We start from the raw sequence: 18,202 nt of genomic DNA, 5'->3' as shown, positions 1-18,202 counted from the left end.
ACGAAAATTCTTGCTTCTAGACTATCAGTCCTTGCCCCAAAACATATTCATAGAGATCAGGTGGGGTTTGTCCCTGGCAGGCATGCCGGAGACAACACTCGCCGCACAATCAATCTGGTTGACCTTCTGGACAAGACCAACAAATCAGCACTTCTACTTAGTTTAGACGCACAAAAGGCCTTTGATAGGCTTAGTTGGCCTTATATGTTCGCCATGCTCAAAGTATATGGGTTTAAGGGCCCTTTTTTAAACGCACTTGAGGCTTTGTACTCAACGGTTACTGCCCAGGTACAGATCTCGTCCTTCTTGTCGCCTTGCTTCCCCTTGATAAACGGTACTCGGCAGGGGTGTCCTCTATCACCGTTGTTATTTATCTTATGTCTAGAGCCCCTAGCCAAGGCCGTACGCTCCCATTCAGATATTAGTGTGGTGGTGATGCGACAGGGGGAGTATAAACTATCACTCTTCGCGGACGACATCTTGCTAACTATTACCAATCCACAGGTCTCCCTCCCCTCATTGCATAAGTTACTGTCATCCTTTGGGAGTATCTCTAGTTACAAAGTTAACACCTCCAAGACTGAGGCCCTTCCCATACACATACCCACTACACAACTCTCTAGACTGAAAGAAACTTATCCTTATAGATGGTGCAATGATTCCCTAAAATACCTGGGAGTTTCTTTGACTCCTTCTTATTCCCACCTGTTTCGTGCAAACTTCCCTGCCCTGTTTCAGGATATAAATACTTCCCTACTGACCTGGTCTAAATACCCTTTGTCCTTACTGGGCAGGATTAACGTCCTTAAAATGTCAGTTTTGCCCAGACTGCGCTACCACTTTGAGACACTGCTAGTTGCCATCCCAACCCCACAGCTTAAACTTCTTCGAAGGCGTTTTCTAAAATTTATATGGGCTGACAGGTCTCATCGCTTTGCCAGCTCAGTGGTGTTTGCGCCTAGAGATCGGGGAGGATTGGGGGCTCCGGATTTCGCGAAATACTATCATACTACCCATTTACGAATCATTGCTACTTGGTCCTCTCTTAGTGCCACGAGTCAGTGGTCTGCTATTGAGAAGGGAGTCCTATATCCGGTTCACCCGTGCTCCTTGATCTGGGGAACTCCATCCCCACTACATCCTAACCTTAGACGTCAATGCACGGCCCCAATGTCCTTTACCTTGGACCTGTGTCAAAAGTGCAACAAAAAGTACTCCCTCTCCTCAGCCTGCCCCCCCCCCCCCTTACGAATGTCTTGTTTAACCCTATCATTCCTGATGGTCTGTCTCTAGGTAGGATTTCTCCGTGGCTAGATCCCCCCCCCTTTTCCAACTCAGAAACCTGGTACACCCTGTTTCACGTAGACTTCATGCTTTTGAGACTTTACGTGAAAAATATGACATCCCCAAGCACTCGTTTTACTTTTACCTACAGGTTAGACACTACTTTAGCTCCAAATCTCCAACTTTAATCCTTGACAGTCCCACGGCCTTTGAGCACCTTTGTACTCAGGGCCCCCATCAACTACGTTTAATTTCCTCTATTCACCGAATCCTCCATGAGTCGACTCCTTTAACTTAACTTACACATCTATATATGGGTAAATGGTCTCAGTTGTTGGACAAACCTATCAACCTACAGACATGGGATAGGATTTGGTCCCCTACCTTTAAATCCTCTAAGTGTGTCACACAAAGGGAAACGGCAATAAAAATCCTCATGTTTTGGTATAGGACCCCCAATGTCATCCACAAATATGACCCCTCAGCCTCGCCGCGTTGTTGGCGGTGTGGACTTGACGTTGGGTCACTGTTCCATATTTTTTGGAAATGCCCCCTGATACAACCTTTTTGGACAGCGGTGGGGTCATTGGTAGTGAAGGTGACAAGGGCGTCCCTCCCAATCGAACCCTTATATTGTTTGTTGGGTCTCCCTGTCCCAGGCCTACCTAAAAATACCAACCGGCTGGTCTCCTACATTTTATTAGCTGCTAAAAGGCTTGTCCCGTTGTGTTGGCTGTCTGGTGCAACTCCTCCCTGGCCTAGATTTCTTCAATTGGTGTCTGAAATTCGGAGAATGGAGTATCTGATGGCCTCGGTGCACGATTTGGTTCCCCAGTTTGATAAAGTGTGGGAACCCTGAGATCGGTCAGAATATGGTTCCCCCCTACTTATAGATCCTTTTGATTGCAGCTGCCGGTCGTAGCTCCTCCTTGTTGGCTACTTCTCCCATCTTCCACTACATAACCCTCCAGGTAACTCACCCTCTTCGGGGATTCACCATAATGACCATGTGATTGTTTGGTTGCTTTGGCTTTCTTTGGCCTCAGACCTTCTGTTGAACGGAATTATTCGTTTTGGTTTACACAAACTGTTTGTTACTCACTGTTTAAGATATGGATATGCAGTTCACCCCTGTGCCTGCATATGTGGACATTATTCTCTGTCTTCTGTAGTCACTGTTAATGTTACTATCGATATTCACTTCTGCTTATTGAATTCTCCAATGTTCTATTATAGTGTATTTGCTTTGAAAACTAATAAAAATTACAATTTAAAAAAAAAAGATGATAGCAAAGTCTATTTTTTGACCACCTTAACATATAAATTGAAGTCCTAAAATGTTTGCACAGGGGGTGAAACAAAAAAGAAAACCCAATAAATGGTTACTTTCCATTTTCACAGTTTGTACGAACATTTTATAAAACGAGCACATGTTTTGTGGGACACCTAGAGACAATATGTTCCAATGTTAAACAAGCTAGGTCATGATCTTTGAAGGTCTGTATCTTGCCTTTCTTAAATGTCATCAAATTTAGTTCCTTTTTCCAAGTTGATTGGGCCAATATAGCAAAGCAGAAGCACAACTGCCTAAATGTCTGGCAGTACTTCAACTTTTTCATCACTCCCTCTTGAACAGAGGTTTTAGAAGTTCATTGTGCTAGATGTAAGGGAAATAACAGGTTAGCAGGGCTGAGCTTTAGGTTAAAGGGAAAAAAATATATTTTTGTTGCAATTGGTACATTTATTATATATAATTATATAATTTATTATTTAAAAAAAAAAACTTAATTACCAGTTTTTACTTATAGCTTTCATGATATTCGAGAGGCAAACGTGGCCTTCTCTGCATATGAACACATTGATCAGAAGGGGGTTAGATCAGATACCAATATCCTGCTGAAAGTTATTAAGGTAAGTGATGACTTACTAACTAAAACTCAACTTGATATTTTGTTATATACATAAGAATATATCACTCATTACCCTATTCTGAAAGTACGATAAAAAGTGATTGTTTTAAAAAAGCCCTTCATTCTTTTTTAAATGCACAAAATATAAATGGATACTAAAATTTATGGGTATAGTTGATCCATGGAATATAGTATTACCACTTGGGGGATTAGGAAGGATTTTTTTCCTGGAATAAATTGGATCATGCTTTTATCGGGGCTTTTTTTTGCCTTTCTCTTGGTCAGCTGTGGGTATAAGATTATGTATATCAATTGGTCAACTGTGGATATATGATTGTGTATATGGAGCTTTTCTAATTGCGTATTTGTGTGTTTTTTATTTTCTTTCTATGTGGTGCACTCAAAGGACTTTTGTCTTTTTTTCAACCAGAGTATGTAACTGTCATTTCGCTAAGCTACTGATATTTCCTGTTCAATATAAACAAGAGCTGCAAAACTAAAGGAAGTTTATTAAAGTCAATATATGTCCATAAATGCCTATTTATGTCAATATATGTCAAACATGCTGTATATGAAGCAAATATATCAATTAGAAAATACAAAGTAATTGACCTCAATAGGAGTAAATTAATTGCTTGTATTAGTGAAGGAGACTGTCATAAACTAGATGTAACCAGAACTGTGTGACTGCGACATAGTGAACCAGACATAAATAGGTGAAGGTAAATTTATTAAAGTAAATTCATATAAATGTGAACACACCACCAATACAGACTGAGTGAACTAACCAAACAACGAGACAGTGAAGATAAACAAATAAACCAGCATATGTAGCAAAAGGGCGTACCAGTCAAGCCAGGCCAGGGTCATAAATAGGAGGTCAGCAGATGGGGGGACAAAGAGAAAGGGATTAGGTAGCAACAGGTTCAGGAGGCAGGATGCAGGAAACAAAGATCAGGGATCAGGTATCAGGTATCAGGTAAACAGGCTGCAGGTCAGGGCACAAGGACAATACCAGGGCAAGGTGTGTGTGCACTTGCCGGGTATTTATACAATGGCTGCTATCAGTCATGTGAGGGACATCAAGCGGGGCAGGTGGCACATCAAGTGGAGCAGCAGGCAAACCAAGCTGGGCAGCAGGCACGGGCACATCAAGCTGGGAAGCGGGCATGGGCACATCAAGCTGGGAAGCGGGCACATCAAGCTGGGCAGCAGGCACGGGCACTTCAAGATGGGCAGCGGGCACATCAGGTTGGGAAGCAGGCACTTCATGCTGGGAAGCAGGCACGGGCACATCATGCTGGGCAGCAGGCACGGGCACATCATGCTGGGCAGCAGGCACGGGCACATCATGCTGGGCAGCAGGCACGGGCACATCATGCTGGGCAGCAGGCACGGGCACATCAGGTTGGGAAGCAGGCACTTCAAGCTGGGCAGCGGACAGGAACACCTCAGGCTGGACAGCAGACAGAAGCACATCGGACCGGGAACCTGGCACGTCGGGCTGGAAGGCAGGCAGCGGCACGTCGGGCTGGAAGGCAGGCAGCGGCACGTCGGGCTGGAAGGCAGGCAGCGGCACATCGGGCTGGAAGGCAGGCAGCGGCACGTCGGGCTGGAAGGCATCGGACTGCAAGGCCGGGACATCAGACTGGAAGGCATCGGACTGCAAGGCTGGGACATCAGAGTGGAAGGCCGGGACATCAGACTGGAAGGCATCAGACTGGAAGGCATCAGGCTGGAAGGCCGGGACATCAGACTGGAAGGCATCAGGCTGGAAGGCCGGGACATCAGACTGGAAGGTATCAGACTGGAAAGCATCAGGCTGGAAGGCCGGGACATCAGACTGGAAGGCATCAGGCTGGAAGGTTGGGACATCAGACTGGAAGGCATCAGGCCGGAAGGCACGGACATCAGACTGCAAGGCCGAGACATCAGACTGGAAGGTCGGGACATCAGACTGGAAGGCATCGGGCTGGAAGGTCGGGACATCAGACTGGAAGGCATCAGGCTGGAAGGCCGGGACATCAGACTGGAAGGTATCAGGCTGCAAGGCCGGGACATCAGACTGGAAGGCATCAGGCTGGAAGGCCGGGACATCAGACTGGAAGGCATCAGGCTGGAAGGCCGGGACATCAGACTGGAAGGCCGGGACATCAGACTGGAAGACATCGGGCTGGAAGGCCGGGACATCAGTCTGGAAGGCATCGGGCTGGAAGGCCAGGACATCAGACTGGAAGGCATCGGGCTGGAAGGCCGGGACATCAGGCTGGAAGGCCGGGACATCAGGCTGGAAGGCTGGGACATCAGGCTGGAAGGCCGGGACATCAGACTGGAAGGCATCGGGCTGGAAGGCCGGGACATCAGTCTGGAAGGCATCGGGCTGGAAGGCCAGGACATCAGTCTGGAAGGCATCGGGCTGGAAGGCCGGGACATCAGACTGGAAGGCATCAGGCTGGAAGGCCGGGACATCAGACTGGAAGGCATTGGGCTGGAACTCTGGCTCTGGCACTCCGGGCTGGAACTCTGGCTCTGGCACTCTGGGCTGGAACTCTGGCTCTGGCACTCCGGGCTGGAACTCTGGCTCTGGCACTCCGGGCTGGGAAAGATTGGTGGGTGTGGAGGCAGGTTGGGTTAATGGTAAGGTCATTTTGGTTGGGAAAAACTTTCGTTTTTTCTTTGGCTTAGCCACTGAAGCTCTGTAGATGACTGCAGGTTTGTAGGTAAGGGGTGCAGCAGACTGGAAAGGAGGATTGTGATATGGCAGAGAAGAGGTACCAGTAGCTGGGGGAAGATCTTGTGGGTTTGTAGGCAGCGGAGAAGAAGCAGGTGGGTTGAATGCAGGATAAGTACAGGCAGCAGAGACTGGATATGAGTATTTGGTTGGGAGCAGCGTGTACTGGGCTGCAACTGAGGTTGACATGGCTGATGGGGAAACATACATTTGGGTAGGCTCATATCTGATGGCAGAGGTGGTTTGTTTGGTTGGGGCTGATTGCATCATGTCAGACCATGCTGAAAGTATAGGTTGTACAAACTGAAGTTTTAAGCCTCCCTGTTCAACAAAAGACTGAGCAGACACAATGCACTCAGCAATCACCTGTGGGGAACAGGCTGAGTAGTGTTCACAAAAATCAGCAGGATCATCTTCAAAAAGCCATACTAAAGATACAACCTGATTCATATTAAAAGGAGGAGTGAAATCATCATGGCTATCTGGGATACAGGGCAGGGCCAGCTCAGTACAGATCTTGATCAAAGGCTGCACCTCCCCAAACAATATATAACCCTGATCGACCAGGGAGTGAGGCCGCGTACACACGGGCGGACTGTTCGCCCAACTTTGTCCGCTGAACAGTGTTTGGGCGGACAGTCCGCTCGTGTGTGGGCTTTCAGCGGACAGTTTCAGCGGACAGTTTGATGAACAAGGTTTTTTCGGAAATTCCGTAAAACTGTCCGCTGAAACCTTGTTTGAGCGAACAGTCCGCCCGTGTGTAGGCTTGTTCGACAAACTAAGTTCCGCGCATGCTCAGAAAGGCTTAACACGCCGAAAGTTATAATGCAGTGTATAGGACGTCATATTTTTCGTCCCGTCGTACGTGCCGTTCACGTCATCGCGCACGGTTTCAGCAAACTGTTCGTTCGTCGTGTGTGGCCATGTCCGTCCATGCTAATTTTGAGCGGACTGTTTGCCGAAACTGTTTGACGGACAAAGTTGGGCGAACAGTCCCCGCGTGTGTACGCGGCCTGAGCCAAATGGATAGCTGCAAACAACTGGTCACTAGACCATCCTTTCAAAGCCTGGCGGCTATAATCACTACTCTCAGATGCCAGCAGAGAAAAATAAATAACCTCATCAGCATTCATGTTTGCAACCAAACTGAAGCAAAAGGGTTCCCCTGTGCAGCCACTTCTGGTCAGGAATGGCCCTGGTATTCTGTCATAAACTAGATGTGACCAGAACTGTGTGACTACGACAGAGTGAACCAGACATAAATAGGTGAAGGTAAATTTATTAAAGTAAAATGCATATACATGTGAACACACCACCAATACAGACTGAGTGAACAAACCAAACAACGAGACAGTGACGATAAACAAATAAACCAGCATATGTAGCAAAAGGGAGTACCAGAATCGTAGTCAAGCCAGGCCAGGGTCATAAATAGGAGGTCAGCAGATGGAGGACAAGGAGAAAGGGATTAGGTAGCAACAGGTTCAGGAGGCAGGATGCAGGAAACAAGGATCAGGAAACAGGTAAACAGGTAAACAGGCTGCAGGTCAGGGCACAAGGACAATACCAGGGCAAGGTGTGTGTGCACTTGCCGGGTATTTATACAATGGCTGCTATCAGTCATGTGACGCCTGACTGCAGAAGGTAATACCTGCTCCACACTGCCAGGATCCCTCCGCTGGTGGACGCCAGTACTGCGGACCAAAGATTACATAATTCCAGCAGGAGATGTGGATGGTGGATCTCAGTACTGCATGCCAAATGATTGATATTACCAGCGGAGGGAACCTTTCCTGACAGAGACTGTCTCTGTTTAAAAAGAGAAGTACAGCCAAAGCTCATTTGGCTATACTTCTCCTGTGTATCTCAGGAGTACAGTTGGTTCTGCACTCCTGTGACCCATTCTCAGCAGACCGCAGCTGAAGCCTGCTGTCGGCTAATGTCACAGAGACAGTCTAGGCTCAGGGAGGATCGCGACCTTATGGTCTGGATCTGCCCAGATCCCTGGACCGGCATCTGGCGTAGCCTCTCAGCGAGATGCTGAGAGCCTGAGCCGGCCGCTCCCGCCCCCTCCACAGCCCAGTGCTCCAGTAAATGTGAGGGGGGGGCACAGCAGAGAGCCGCTGACTGACAGTCACCAGCTCTCTGCTCACAGAGCTGTGAGAAACATGTGTTTGGCAGTATTTGATTGTTCGATTCTCAGTGTTAGAGCCAGCAGGGGACAAATGCAGCATCAGACTTACATACAGTATCTCACAAAAGTGAGTACACACCTCACATTTTTGTAATATTTTATTATATATTTTAATGTGACAACATTGAACAAATTATACTTTGCTACAATGTAAAGTAGTGAGTGTACAGCTTGTATAACATTGTAAATATGCTGTCCCCTCAAAATAAGTTAACATACAGCCATTAATGTTTAAACCACTGGCAACAAAAATGAGTACACCCCTAAGTGAAAATGTCCAAATTGGGCCCAATTATCCCTCGTGTCATGTGACTCGTTAGTGTTACAAGATCTCAGGTGTGAATGGCGAGCGGGTGTGTTAAATTTTGTGTTATCTCTCTCACTCTCTCATACTGGTCACTGGAAGTTCAACATGGCACCTCATTGCAAAGAACTCTCTGAGGATCTAAAAAAAATAATTGTTTCTCTACATGAAGATGTTCCATTATATATTTTACATTCTATTTAGGAATTGATGTGTTGTTCCTTGAGGTGATGTCTCAAGACCATTATAGTCCCACTTGGATGTAATCTCTGCTGGGTATTTCAATGTGAGTGCAACTGCCTCTGCTATTTATTAACTATTATTTTCTGTTGTATGTACCACCCTATTAGGTGGTTATTTTGTAAATCCAGGATCATATGGTCTAGGAGGTCTTTATACTCTTTAATTAATTTTAATATCTAGGGGGATTTCTGAGCACTTATCCTGGATTGCCAGCCAAATAATGCTCATTTGAATATATTGTTTTGATTTTATTTTGACATTTTTGAAGTATGTATAGTTATATATATTTTTTTTTTTTTTTTTTATTTAATAGTATGCGACATACAATGCAGAGGCAACTTCACAGAATGCGTAAAACAGACAGTTACAAACAAACAATACCAAAACATGGGTATCAGAGCCAGTGGCAAGAAAACCTGGGAGTACAAGACATAAACAGCTGTGAAGACTATTCGAGAGGAGATTAATGTTCCCCTTCGTGTAGGAGCTTCTTCTACATAAGCTATCTTCAGCACCAGCCCCGACACCCTCAAAGGGTTGGAATATTCGTAGGTAGGGGAAGCGTATTGCGTAATAATCAAATGGGGTCGGAACATACCGTATTTTCCTATTATTAAGTTAAGAATGAGAAAAATAGAGTTGAGAAAAGGGGGGAGAGCAGAACAGGGGGTGAAATAGCAGAGATGGAAGAGGATAGGTAAGGGGGTAATGTGGAAAAGGCGGGGTTTCCCCTCGGGGAGCAAAAGACCCCTTCGGCTCACCATTACAGCGGCCAGCCGAAGAGTGGGACACCTGTCTCCAGGGGTCTTCATGAGTTTATTGAATCTCACTGAGGTATTCCCCAGAAAAGCGATACTGGGTCCAGTAGAACCATCTGTTCCTATGTTCCTCTGATTTATCCCTTATTGTGGCAGTAAGGTCCTCCATGCGTTCGATATCATTTACCCCTGCGAACCACTGTGTCACCGTTGGAGCTGATTGCTGCTTCCACTGACTCGGGATGCAGGCCCTGGCCGCATTAAGGAGATGTTTAAGTAAGGACTTGTGATAACGCTTCTTCGACATAGGGGTTAAGTTGAGGAGTACCGCCGCGGGATCATTGTCCAGAGAAATATCTGTAAACTTGTGTATGAGTCTCAGAACAGGTTGCCAGAAGGTTTGGAGTGTAGGGCATTCCCAGAAAATGTGTAGAATGGTACCAGCTTGTTGCCCACAGCGCCAACATCGGTCAGAATGACCGGGGAATATTTTGGCTAACACCGCTGGTGTACAATACCAGCGTGTGATCAACTTATATGACATCTCCTGGTATTTACTGCAGAGTGATGACTTATGGGCGAAAAAGAGTATCCTATCCCTTTGTGTTGCGGAGAATGTAGTTCGCAGATCCCTCTCCCACTTTGCCAGAAATGGCGGATCAGTGGAGGATTGTGCTTCAGTCAGAAATTGGTAGGATCTAGAGAGGGACCCACGAACTGGGCCAACCTCCATACAAAGGTCTTCAAATGGATGGAGCTGTCTAGAAAAGAGCGAGTGGTTAGGCAGTGATCCAAAAAAGTGGGCGAGCTGTCTAGCTCTCCAACTATCTAATGTAACTGGTATTTGTTCTTGCAATATGGTCCCCGTGGAAATCCAGCCCGTGGGTTCCAGAAACAGAGCAGCTCTCAGGATTCCCGTCGGGGCCCTCCCAGTAAAGGCCCGGTCTCGCAGTCCCGGGGGAAATCCAGGATGCCCGACAATCGGGGTCATTGGGGACGGGAAGCTAGTCCGGCGAGATAGGGGGAAAAAACGCTTCGTCTCAGCTAAAGTGGGGCCAATTAACGGGTGAGTAGTCACGCCGGGCCCAAGAGGCCTCCCCGCCCAAGGCAGCCCGGCCAGCGGAGCCTGCGCCATCTCCCTCTCCAGTTTAACCCACAACTTCAGTTCCTCATGTCGACACCAGTCGACCACTCGTGTCATGTGCGTCGCTGTGTAATATAAAGCCGGGTCCGGAAAGCCAATACCTCCCCTCAATTTCGGGCGCACTAGCATCGCCCTACCAATACGCGGGTGTTTGCCGCGCCATAGGAACTGGATAAAAATGGAGCGAACCGCATGAAAGAAAGACTGGGGTATTTTAATAGGTAGGGCTTGTAGTAGGTACAGAAGTCTAGGCATCGCGTTCATCTTCAGCACATTACAGCGTCCGAACCAGGACAGAGCCAGTGGGTCCCAAGTTTTAAGGTCCGTCGCAAGCGTCGTCAAAAGGGGTCGGAAATTCAGGGAAAAAATATCCTTGGAGGTGGCTGGTATTTTGGTGCCTAAATATTGTATAGACCGGGAGGCCCATTTAAATGGGAAAAATGGTCGCAGACCCGCCAGTGTGCGGTCCGACACTGAGACATTCAGAGCTTCTGATTTCTGAAGATTGACCTTAAACTTGGATAAGGAACCATATCGTGTTAATTCGCGCAGCAACGACGGCAGGGACGTTATTGGTTTTGTGATAAAAAATAAGAGGTCGTCCGCGTACGCGGCCACTTTGTGGTGGTAACAATCTGACTGAACCCCGCATACATTGGGGTTGTCCCTTATGTGCCTGAGAAACGGCTCCAAGGAGAGGACGAAAAGAAGGGGGGAAAGTGGGCATCCCTGTCGGGTCCCATTCGAGATCTCAAAAGATTTTGAATCCATCCCGTTAACCCGGACCGTGGCCGTAGGACTAGAGTATAGAGCTGCTATCCAGTCCATTATCGGTTTAGGCATACCAAAGGACCGCAACACTTCTTGTAGAAACCCCCAGTCCACCCTGTCAAATGCCTTTTCGGCGTCGGTGGACAGGAGTATGAGTGGGGTGCCTGATCTCTTCGCCATCTCTATGACGTTAAGCGTCCGAACGGTATTGTCCCTTGCTTCTCTGGACTGTATAAAGGCCACTTGGTCTAAAGCTACCAGGTGTGGCATAAAACCACTGAGCCTGGAAGCTAAAATTTTCGTAAGGAGCTTAATATCACAGTTCAGCAGAGAGATGGGCCTGTAACTGGCGCACAACAGCGGGTCCTTTCCAGGTTTAGGGATCACCGAGATAGATGCCCGTAGCATGTCTGGAGGGACGCTATGCCCATTCAGAATAGCGTTGAAGGCTTTAATAAGTTGGGGGACCAACTGCGTTTGGAAAGTTTTATAATACGGAAGCGTAAATCCATCCGGTCCCGGGGCCTTCCCCGGCTGAGTATCGGCAATGGCCGCTGCCAATTCCTCTATGCGAATAGGTTGGGATAGTAGTTCTCGGTCCGTCTCTGAAAGCGCAGGTAAGTTGGCTTCACTGAGATATTCCTGTATATCGGAGATAGTGGAGGCGGGGGCGGTAACTGCCTGGGACCGGTCCAGATTGTAAAGCCTAGCATAGAACTCACGAAAAGTCGCTGCTAGGTCAGGAGTCGCATGTACCCTGGACCCAGTCGGCGTTGATAATACAGGAACATACGTTTGCGCTCGCTTCACCCTGAGTGCATTGGCCAACAGGCGGCCACACTTATCCCCATACTCATAAAACGCTCTTCTAGCCTTGAGTAGGGTGTGCTTCGCCTGATATAGGGAATGGTTCCTCATGGCCTCCCTGGTCTGGAACAGCTCTGCTTCCAGCACGGGATCAGAGCTCGTTTTGTGCCTCTGTTCCTGCCGATGGAGCTTCATTAGCAGGTCTGTCAGGGTTTTAGCACGGCGTTGCTTTGCCGCGTGCCCTAATTTAATAAGGATCCCCCTGATGAAGCATTTATGGGCCGCCCAGACAAGAAGAGGGTTAGACACTGAGCCGACATTATCGGCAAAGTAGGCCCGTAATTCTGCTGCAATCTCCGCCGCCCCATCGGGGTCCTTAAGGAGCGTTTCATTCAGACGCCAAAGTGGTGTCCTCTCATGTAAATGCGGCATCGTAAGCTCCAGAAGGACCGGCGCATGGTCAGAGAGCGTTATCTGGCCAATCGAAGCTTTAGAGGCGAGGGGGATGGTGGAATGCTGAATTAGAAAAAAATCGATCCTGGAGTAGGATCCGTGAGTGGGAGAGTAAAAAGTGAAGTCCCTATCTTGCGGATGGAAAATCCTCCAGATATCCACCAACTGATGGCTATGGAGCAATCCTTTCAGGTAGCGACGCGCATTATGGGGCAGAGATGATGATTGTACCGAGGAGTCTTTAGGGGGATCCAGAGTCAGGTTAAATTCCCCACCCACAAGTGTGCCTTCACGGAACGTCTCGAGTGTGGACAGAAAAATTCCCAAAGCCTGGGCTTGATTCGTATTCGGCAGATAGTAGTTCGCAAGAGCAAACGTGTGAGAGTCTATTGCTCCTTTCACTAGTAGGAACCTGCCCTCCGGTTCTTGAAGTTCTGCTAGATACTGCCAGTGTAGTGATTTGGAGATTAAAATGCTCGTCCCCTTGGATTTGGATGAGGCAGAGGGACTATGGTAAGCCACTGGAAATTGCTTGTTAGTGAGCTTCGGTACCTTGTCTGCCCGAAAATGTGTCTCTTGGAGAAAGACTATGTGTGCCCTCTGTCTCCAAAGTTCGGTCAGACAGCTGGATCGCTTCTCCGGGGAATTAAGCCCCTTAACGTTCCAAGAGAGAAATTTCAGGGCCATGGCAGCGGAGTGCCCGCTCCCCAAGAGGGGGGGTGGGGACGGGGAATGGGGGGGAGAGGAGGGGGGGAGGGGGGTGGACAAAGGTCAAGGGCTAGGACGCCACTAAGCGTCAAATAAGAGCTGGGTGGAAGTGGAGATAGAAAGAGGGGGGAAAAAAAAGGAAGGACTATCAAAGGATGTATCTCCAGTCAGGAGAACTACTGCCACCAGGGCAGAGTGTACCTAAGGTGGGAGGTGTTAAGGCACAGTCAAGCGCGGAGCCCCGGCCATTGGGACCCCCACAGCAGCAGCAGACAATAAACAGAAAAACAGTAAACATAAGATTAAATGACATCACCAACATGGCATGTAATACATTCAACTGATAATCTCACACAGGGAAACCAGGTGCATCCCGCAGGGATGTCGAAAGTAACTAACCCCTTACCCGGTAACGGTTATCATAAGCCCCAGTGTTGGGTCCAACAAGCCCGTAGTCCCAAGGAAAGTGTGACAAAATATGTGGCGGGTGTTAACTCGTGCCCTCCCCCAGGCATCCCCCGGGTCCCCCTAAACTCTGGTCAACAGGACCCTGCCCACCCACCCCGTCCCTGTGCCCGCCCCTCCCCCAAAAAGGAAGAAAAAAAAAAACAACAAAAAAAAAGGAGGGGGGGAGGGTTGTAAAAAGGGGAGGACTTCTATTACAGATAATGTAATCCATAGAGGAAAGGAGCACCTCGCTCGCTAAACAACATTTTTGGTGTTAGGTGGGGCTCTGGGCGAAAACCATGCAAGGAAGTACCCCCTCTGACCAAAGCAGAAGGTGTGAAGACCCCTGCTTGAAGTTACCACTACATGCCCAGCCCCATTGTAACGTACCCAGCAGGTTCCAAAAATAATAACAATAACAACCAAAAAGTGGGGGGGGGGAGAGAGGGGGAAACCCAGGAGGTGCAGGGGAAAGAAACAACTACTAATCCCAGCTCCCCCAGGTCCAAAGGGGCAGGAGGCGTTCAAGTCCAACTGGGAGTCTGGATGAGCTCTCCCGTTGGGAAAGTCAGGCTTGCAGCAAGCTGGGCCCGATCACCGAGGACGAGCAAATAGTCTCAGGCAAAACTGTACAGAAAAATAAAGAAATGTAAAAAAAAAAAAAAAAAAAACAGTCTGGTATGACCGGCAAGGGGGGACATCAGGGTACTTGGTTTCCTAGAGTCAGGGGGCCTGTCCCCGCGGCTCTCGTGCTTGGCCTCTTCGCCCACGATGTCCGGCTCTAGCTCCCCGTTGTCCCCCAGCGGCAGGGCGCTGGTGCACACTCGGTGGAGCGTTCAGCAGAAGCCAGTTGGGCACAGCAATTGGGTCCATCGCGGCAAAAGCAAACAGGTGCGGTAGCTCCGAGGGATGGCGTAGAGCAAAGGTCTCCGTCCCTTTACGTATTATCAGATGAAACGGGTGACCCCACTTGTAGGTGAGGCCTTTCTCGCTGATGCCGTCCAAGATGGGTTTGAGCGCCCGCCTCATCAGAAGGGTGCGACGGGAAATATCCGGGAGCAGATGTATAGCTGTGCCGTCAAACTCCTACCCGCCAAGCCTGTCTCAGGATGTCTTCTTTGAGAGTAAATGAATGCAGGCAGCAAAGGACGTCTCTGGGTCTGTCTGGCAAGTTAGCGTTAGGGCCCAGAGTCCTGTGAACTCGATCTAGAGTAATAGCTGTGTCCGGTGGTCGGTCCAGGTACCGATTAAAGACAGCGGTCACTGTCGACCAAAGGTCAGACTGCTGGATAGACTCTGGGATACCTCGCAGGCGGATATTCTGCCTGTGGCTGCGATTTTCCAGGTCGTCAATAAGCAATTGCAGTTGGAGATACTGATCGCTAACGTCTGCCTGTGCTGTCTGGACCTCCTGTACTCTGTGAGATAACAGTTCCTGCGCTTGCTCTACAGTGGAGACTCTGGTTTCAATAGCTGTGACTTCTTGCTTAAGGGCCTGCATCTCCCCTCTCATTGCCAGTTCCATTCTAGTGGCCAGTGCTTCAAAGTCATTTCTAGTGGGCAACTGTTGCAATAGATCCCATAACTTATGTGAGGGGTCAGCCTGCAAAACATCCCCATATTGCTGTGCATTGGTAGCATGTGTACTCACTGTGTCCTGCAGGCCGGATCCATGGAGGAGGTCAGAGACAGGGATGGAGGGATGAGCACAGGGTGAGCACTCCACTGAGTCGAACAGACCCTCCGTTCTGTCCGGTGTTGCTGCCAGTGATCTTGGGAGGCAGGGAGAGAGGTCACTGAGGGGGGAGCAGGGCGACATTGTGAGGTCATCCCCTCTCTGCTGGCTGCAGCTCTGGGCTCCCTGGGTCTCGTGTAGGACGGCCGAGGTGTGCGCCGCCGGCGCCATCTTGGACCGCGCCGGAGTAGAGGCCAACGGCTTAAGGTGCTTACTATAACGATCCATGCCGCGGATCAGACGCCAAGAGCGGCGGATCGTTCCCCAGGCCTCCGAGTGCGTCCGTGGTGTGTTTAGTGCCAGTGATGCCTGTCCCGCTGTGCTGCACGGGGCCCGCCGGCCGGGAGCTCACTGTGCTAGCGTCCGCTCGCCGCCATGCCGAAGCCACGCCCCCCTATAGTTATATTTTTCATATTTCTAGAGAGACACCTAAAGCTCCTATGGTATGTGGTATCTATTAGGCCGCGTACACACGGGCGGACTGTCTGACGGACTTGGTCCGCTGAAACGTGTTTCAGTGGACAGTCTGCTCGTGTGTGGGCTTCAGCTGACTTTTTCAGCGGACAGTCTGGCAGACTAAGTCTTTCGGAATTTCCGTAATATTGTCCGTCCAACTTTGGTTTCAGCGGACAGTCCGCTCGTGAGTAGGCAAGTTGGACGGACTAAGTATGGCGCATGCTCAGAAAGGATTTACACGGCCGAAGGTTGCATTGCAGTGTATTGGACGTCGTATTTCTAGTCCCGTCGTACGTGCTGTACACATCATCGCGCAAGCTTTCAGCGGACTGTCTGTTCATCGTGTGTGGTCAAGTCCGTTCATTCAAAAGTAGGACGGACTGTCTGTCGGATTGTCTGACGGACTTAGTTGGCCAGACAGTCCGCCCGTGTGTACGCGGCCTTAGTCTTATATTTCGAGGCAAGGTGCTCTCCCCTTTCCCTTGAAATTGGCATGGCCAATCACAGAGATCTGTGAATGAATGAACTACTAGTGCCCTCTACCAGCGCAATGGACCTATAATCAATGCAGCCATAATCCATTAACACTTCCTCCAGCTCTATGACTGAAAGACCATACCTCAGTGTAGAAAGTAAGATAAAAAAAAGTCTGCAGGAGCCTAGCATTGCATCTGTAATTCAATTATTGTGGGTTCAACGCTTTGTATGCTCCTATCAGAAAAATATTATAAATGCACATTTATTTTTATTTTTATATTGAGATCAATATGCTAAAGACAAATAGACTGTTCAGTTTTCAAGGAAAAATGCACTTTGCAGGAAAATTTTCCCTATAGAGTAGTGAATACGGTGAAGCTCTGCTGATTTCCATCATCCAAAACATTGTGAAGATGCTCTATGTCCTTTTTAAAATTTTTCTTGAATAAGATTAGGTATTCTTTGATAAAATAAATAATATTACCATTTAATTTCATTGTGGTTCCTCTTGCAAAGTTCAACTTCCCTTGCAGAAGTGAACAGCCTATCTTCAGTTCCAGCAATCCCTGACTTAATTGCCAATAATATATTAAAGCAACTGTGATACCAAAATGAAAGTGTCAATAAAAGGTCTTCTTGCAAAGTAAAGTAAATACATATTTATCCCACTGTCTATGTTGCCCTATATTTGTGCAGGGAAATCATGAACTGAAATCTCTTGAGAAACTGACATTTCTGGAAGTTTTGAACTCCTGGCCCCCTGCTGCATTTACTGGTTCCTTCCAGTCAGGGGTGGCCCATCCATTGAGGGGGCACGGACACCACCCCCTCTATCCAGCCACCCCCTCTATGTATAATGGATAGATTTATTATCCATGGTCGTTGCCGCCACACCCTATTCAGGCATCTGACCCCTGAATAGGCCCAGGCTCTAATAGGCTTCAAAAAAGGTGGACTCGGAGCACAGAGCATTGCGCTCGGAGTCCACCCAAATGTGTTAGAAAAGCAAATGTATATTTGCTTTTCTAACACTGAACTGCCTCACCGCCAATCATGTAGCGCGGGTCTGATACCCATCACCTGATTGGCTGAAAGGACAGGCGCTGCTATTGGATTCCTAGAAGGAAGCAAGAAGAGACACACAGAGGACACAGCTTGCCGCTGCCTGACCCGCCACCAAGATGGGGTAAGTGCCGGTCAGACAGCAGGTGGGCGGGAGTCACAGTGGCTGCATTTCATGGGGCAGAATGGCGCCATTTGATGGTCACAGTGGTGGCATTTGATGGCACGGTGGCTGCATTTGATTGCACAGTGGCTGCAATTGATGACACAGTGGCTGCTTTTGATGGCTTCGTGGCTGCATTTGATGGCACAGTCACTGCATTTGATAGCACACTGGCTGCGTTTGATGGCACAGTGGCTGCAATTTATGGGCACAGTGGCTGCAATTAATGGCACAATGGCTGCATTTGATGGGGTTTTTTTCCGTATTTTTCAGTTTGTTTGCGACCCCCCAAAAATTTGGAGCACCAGCCACCACTGATTGCAGTGCCCCCTACATCACTACTGTTTTATGTAGTGACATGGGGTTCAGTAGAAGCAACCACTGAGTGCAGCAGGGAACCAAGAAACAACCACTGTGATCTCAGACCACAGTTTTTCTGCATTTTAAGTGTGTTCATCAGTATGGGCAGCGAGAAGAAGCGTTTACTTTCTTCTTTGCAGGAAGATCAAAGGTCAATACATTAGGGCTTTTAAATATAGAACATTTTTAATCCTC

The 18,202-nt window shown here is 48.4% G+C and overlaps 1 protein-coding gene across 6 annotated transcripts in view; it reads left to right on the top strand.

Annotated features, from left to right (window-relative positions):
* Positions 1-18,202, top strand: part of LOC143924194 (uncharacterized) — a 491,712-nt gene that overhangs the window by 187,807 nt on the left and 285,703 nt on the right. For all 6 annotated transcript variants that reach the window (XM_077448346.1, XM_077448344.1, XM_077448348.1 and 3 more), the window contains one exon: positions 3,093-3,195. In XM_077448346.1, the coding sequence (XP_077304472.1) occupies positions 3,093-3,195 (103 nt within the window). The remainder of the gene's footprint in view (positions 1-3,092; positions 3,196-18,202) is intronic.

The sequence above is a fragment of the Lithobates pipiens genome, unplaced genomic scaffold, assembly GCF_037356315.1.
Source record: "Lithobates pipiens isolate NorthernLeopardFrog02 unplaced genomic scaffold, aLitPip1_a1.2 Scaffold_22, whole genome shotgun sequence".
Taxonomy (NCBI): domain Eukaryota; kingdom Metazoa; phylum Chordata; class Amphibia; order Anura; family Ranidae; genus Lithobates; species Lithobates pipiens.
Note: the sequence above shows the minus strand (reverse complement) of the source record. Positions and strands in the feature narration are given on the sequence as shown.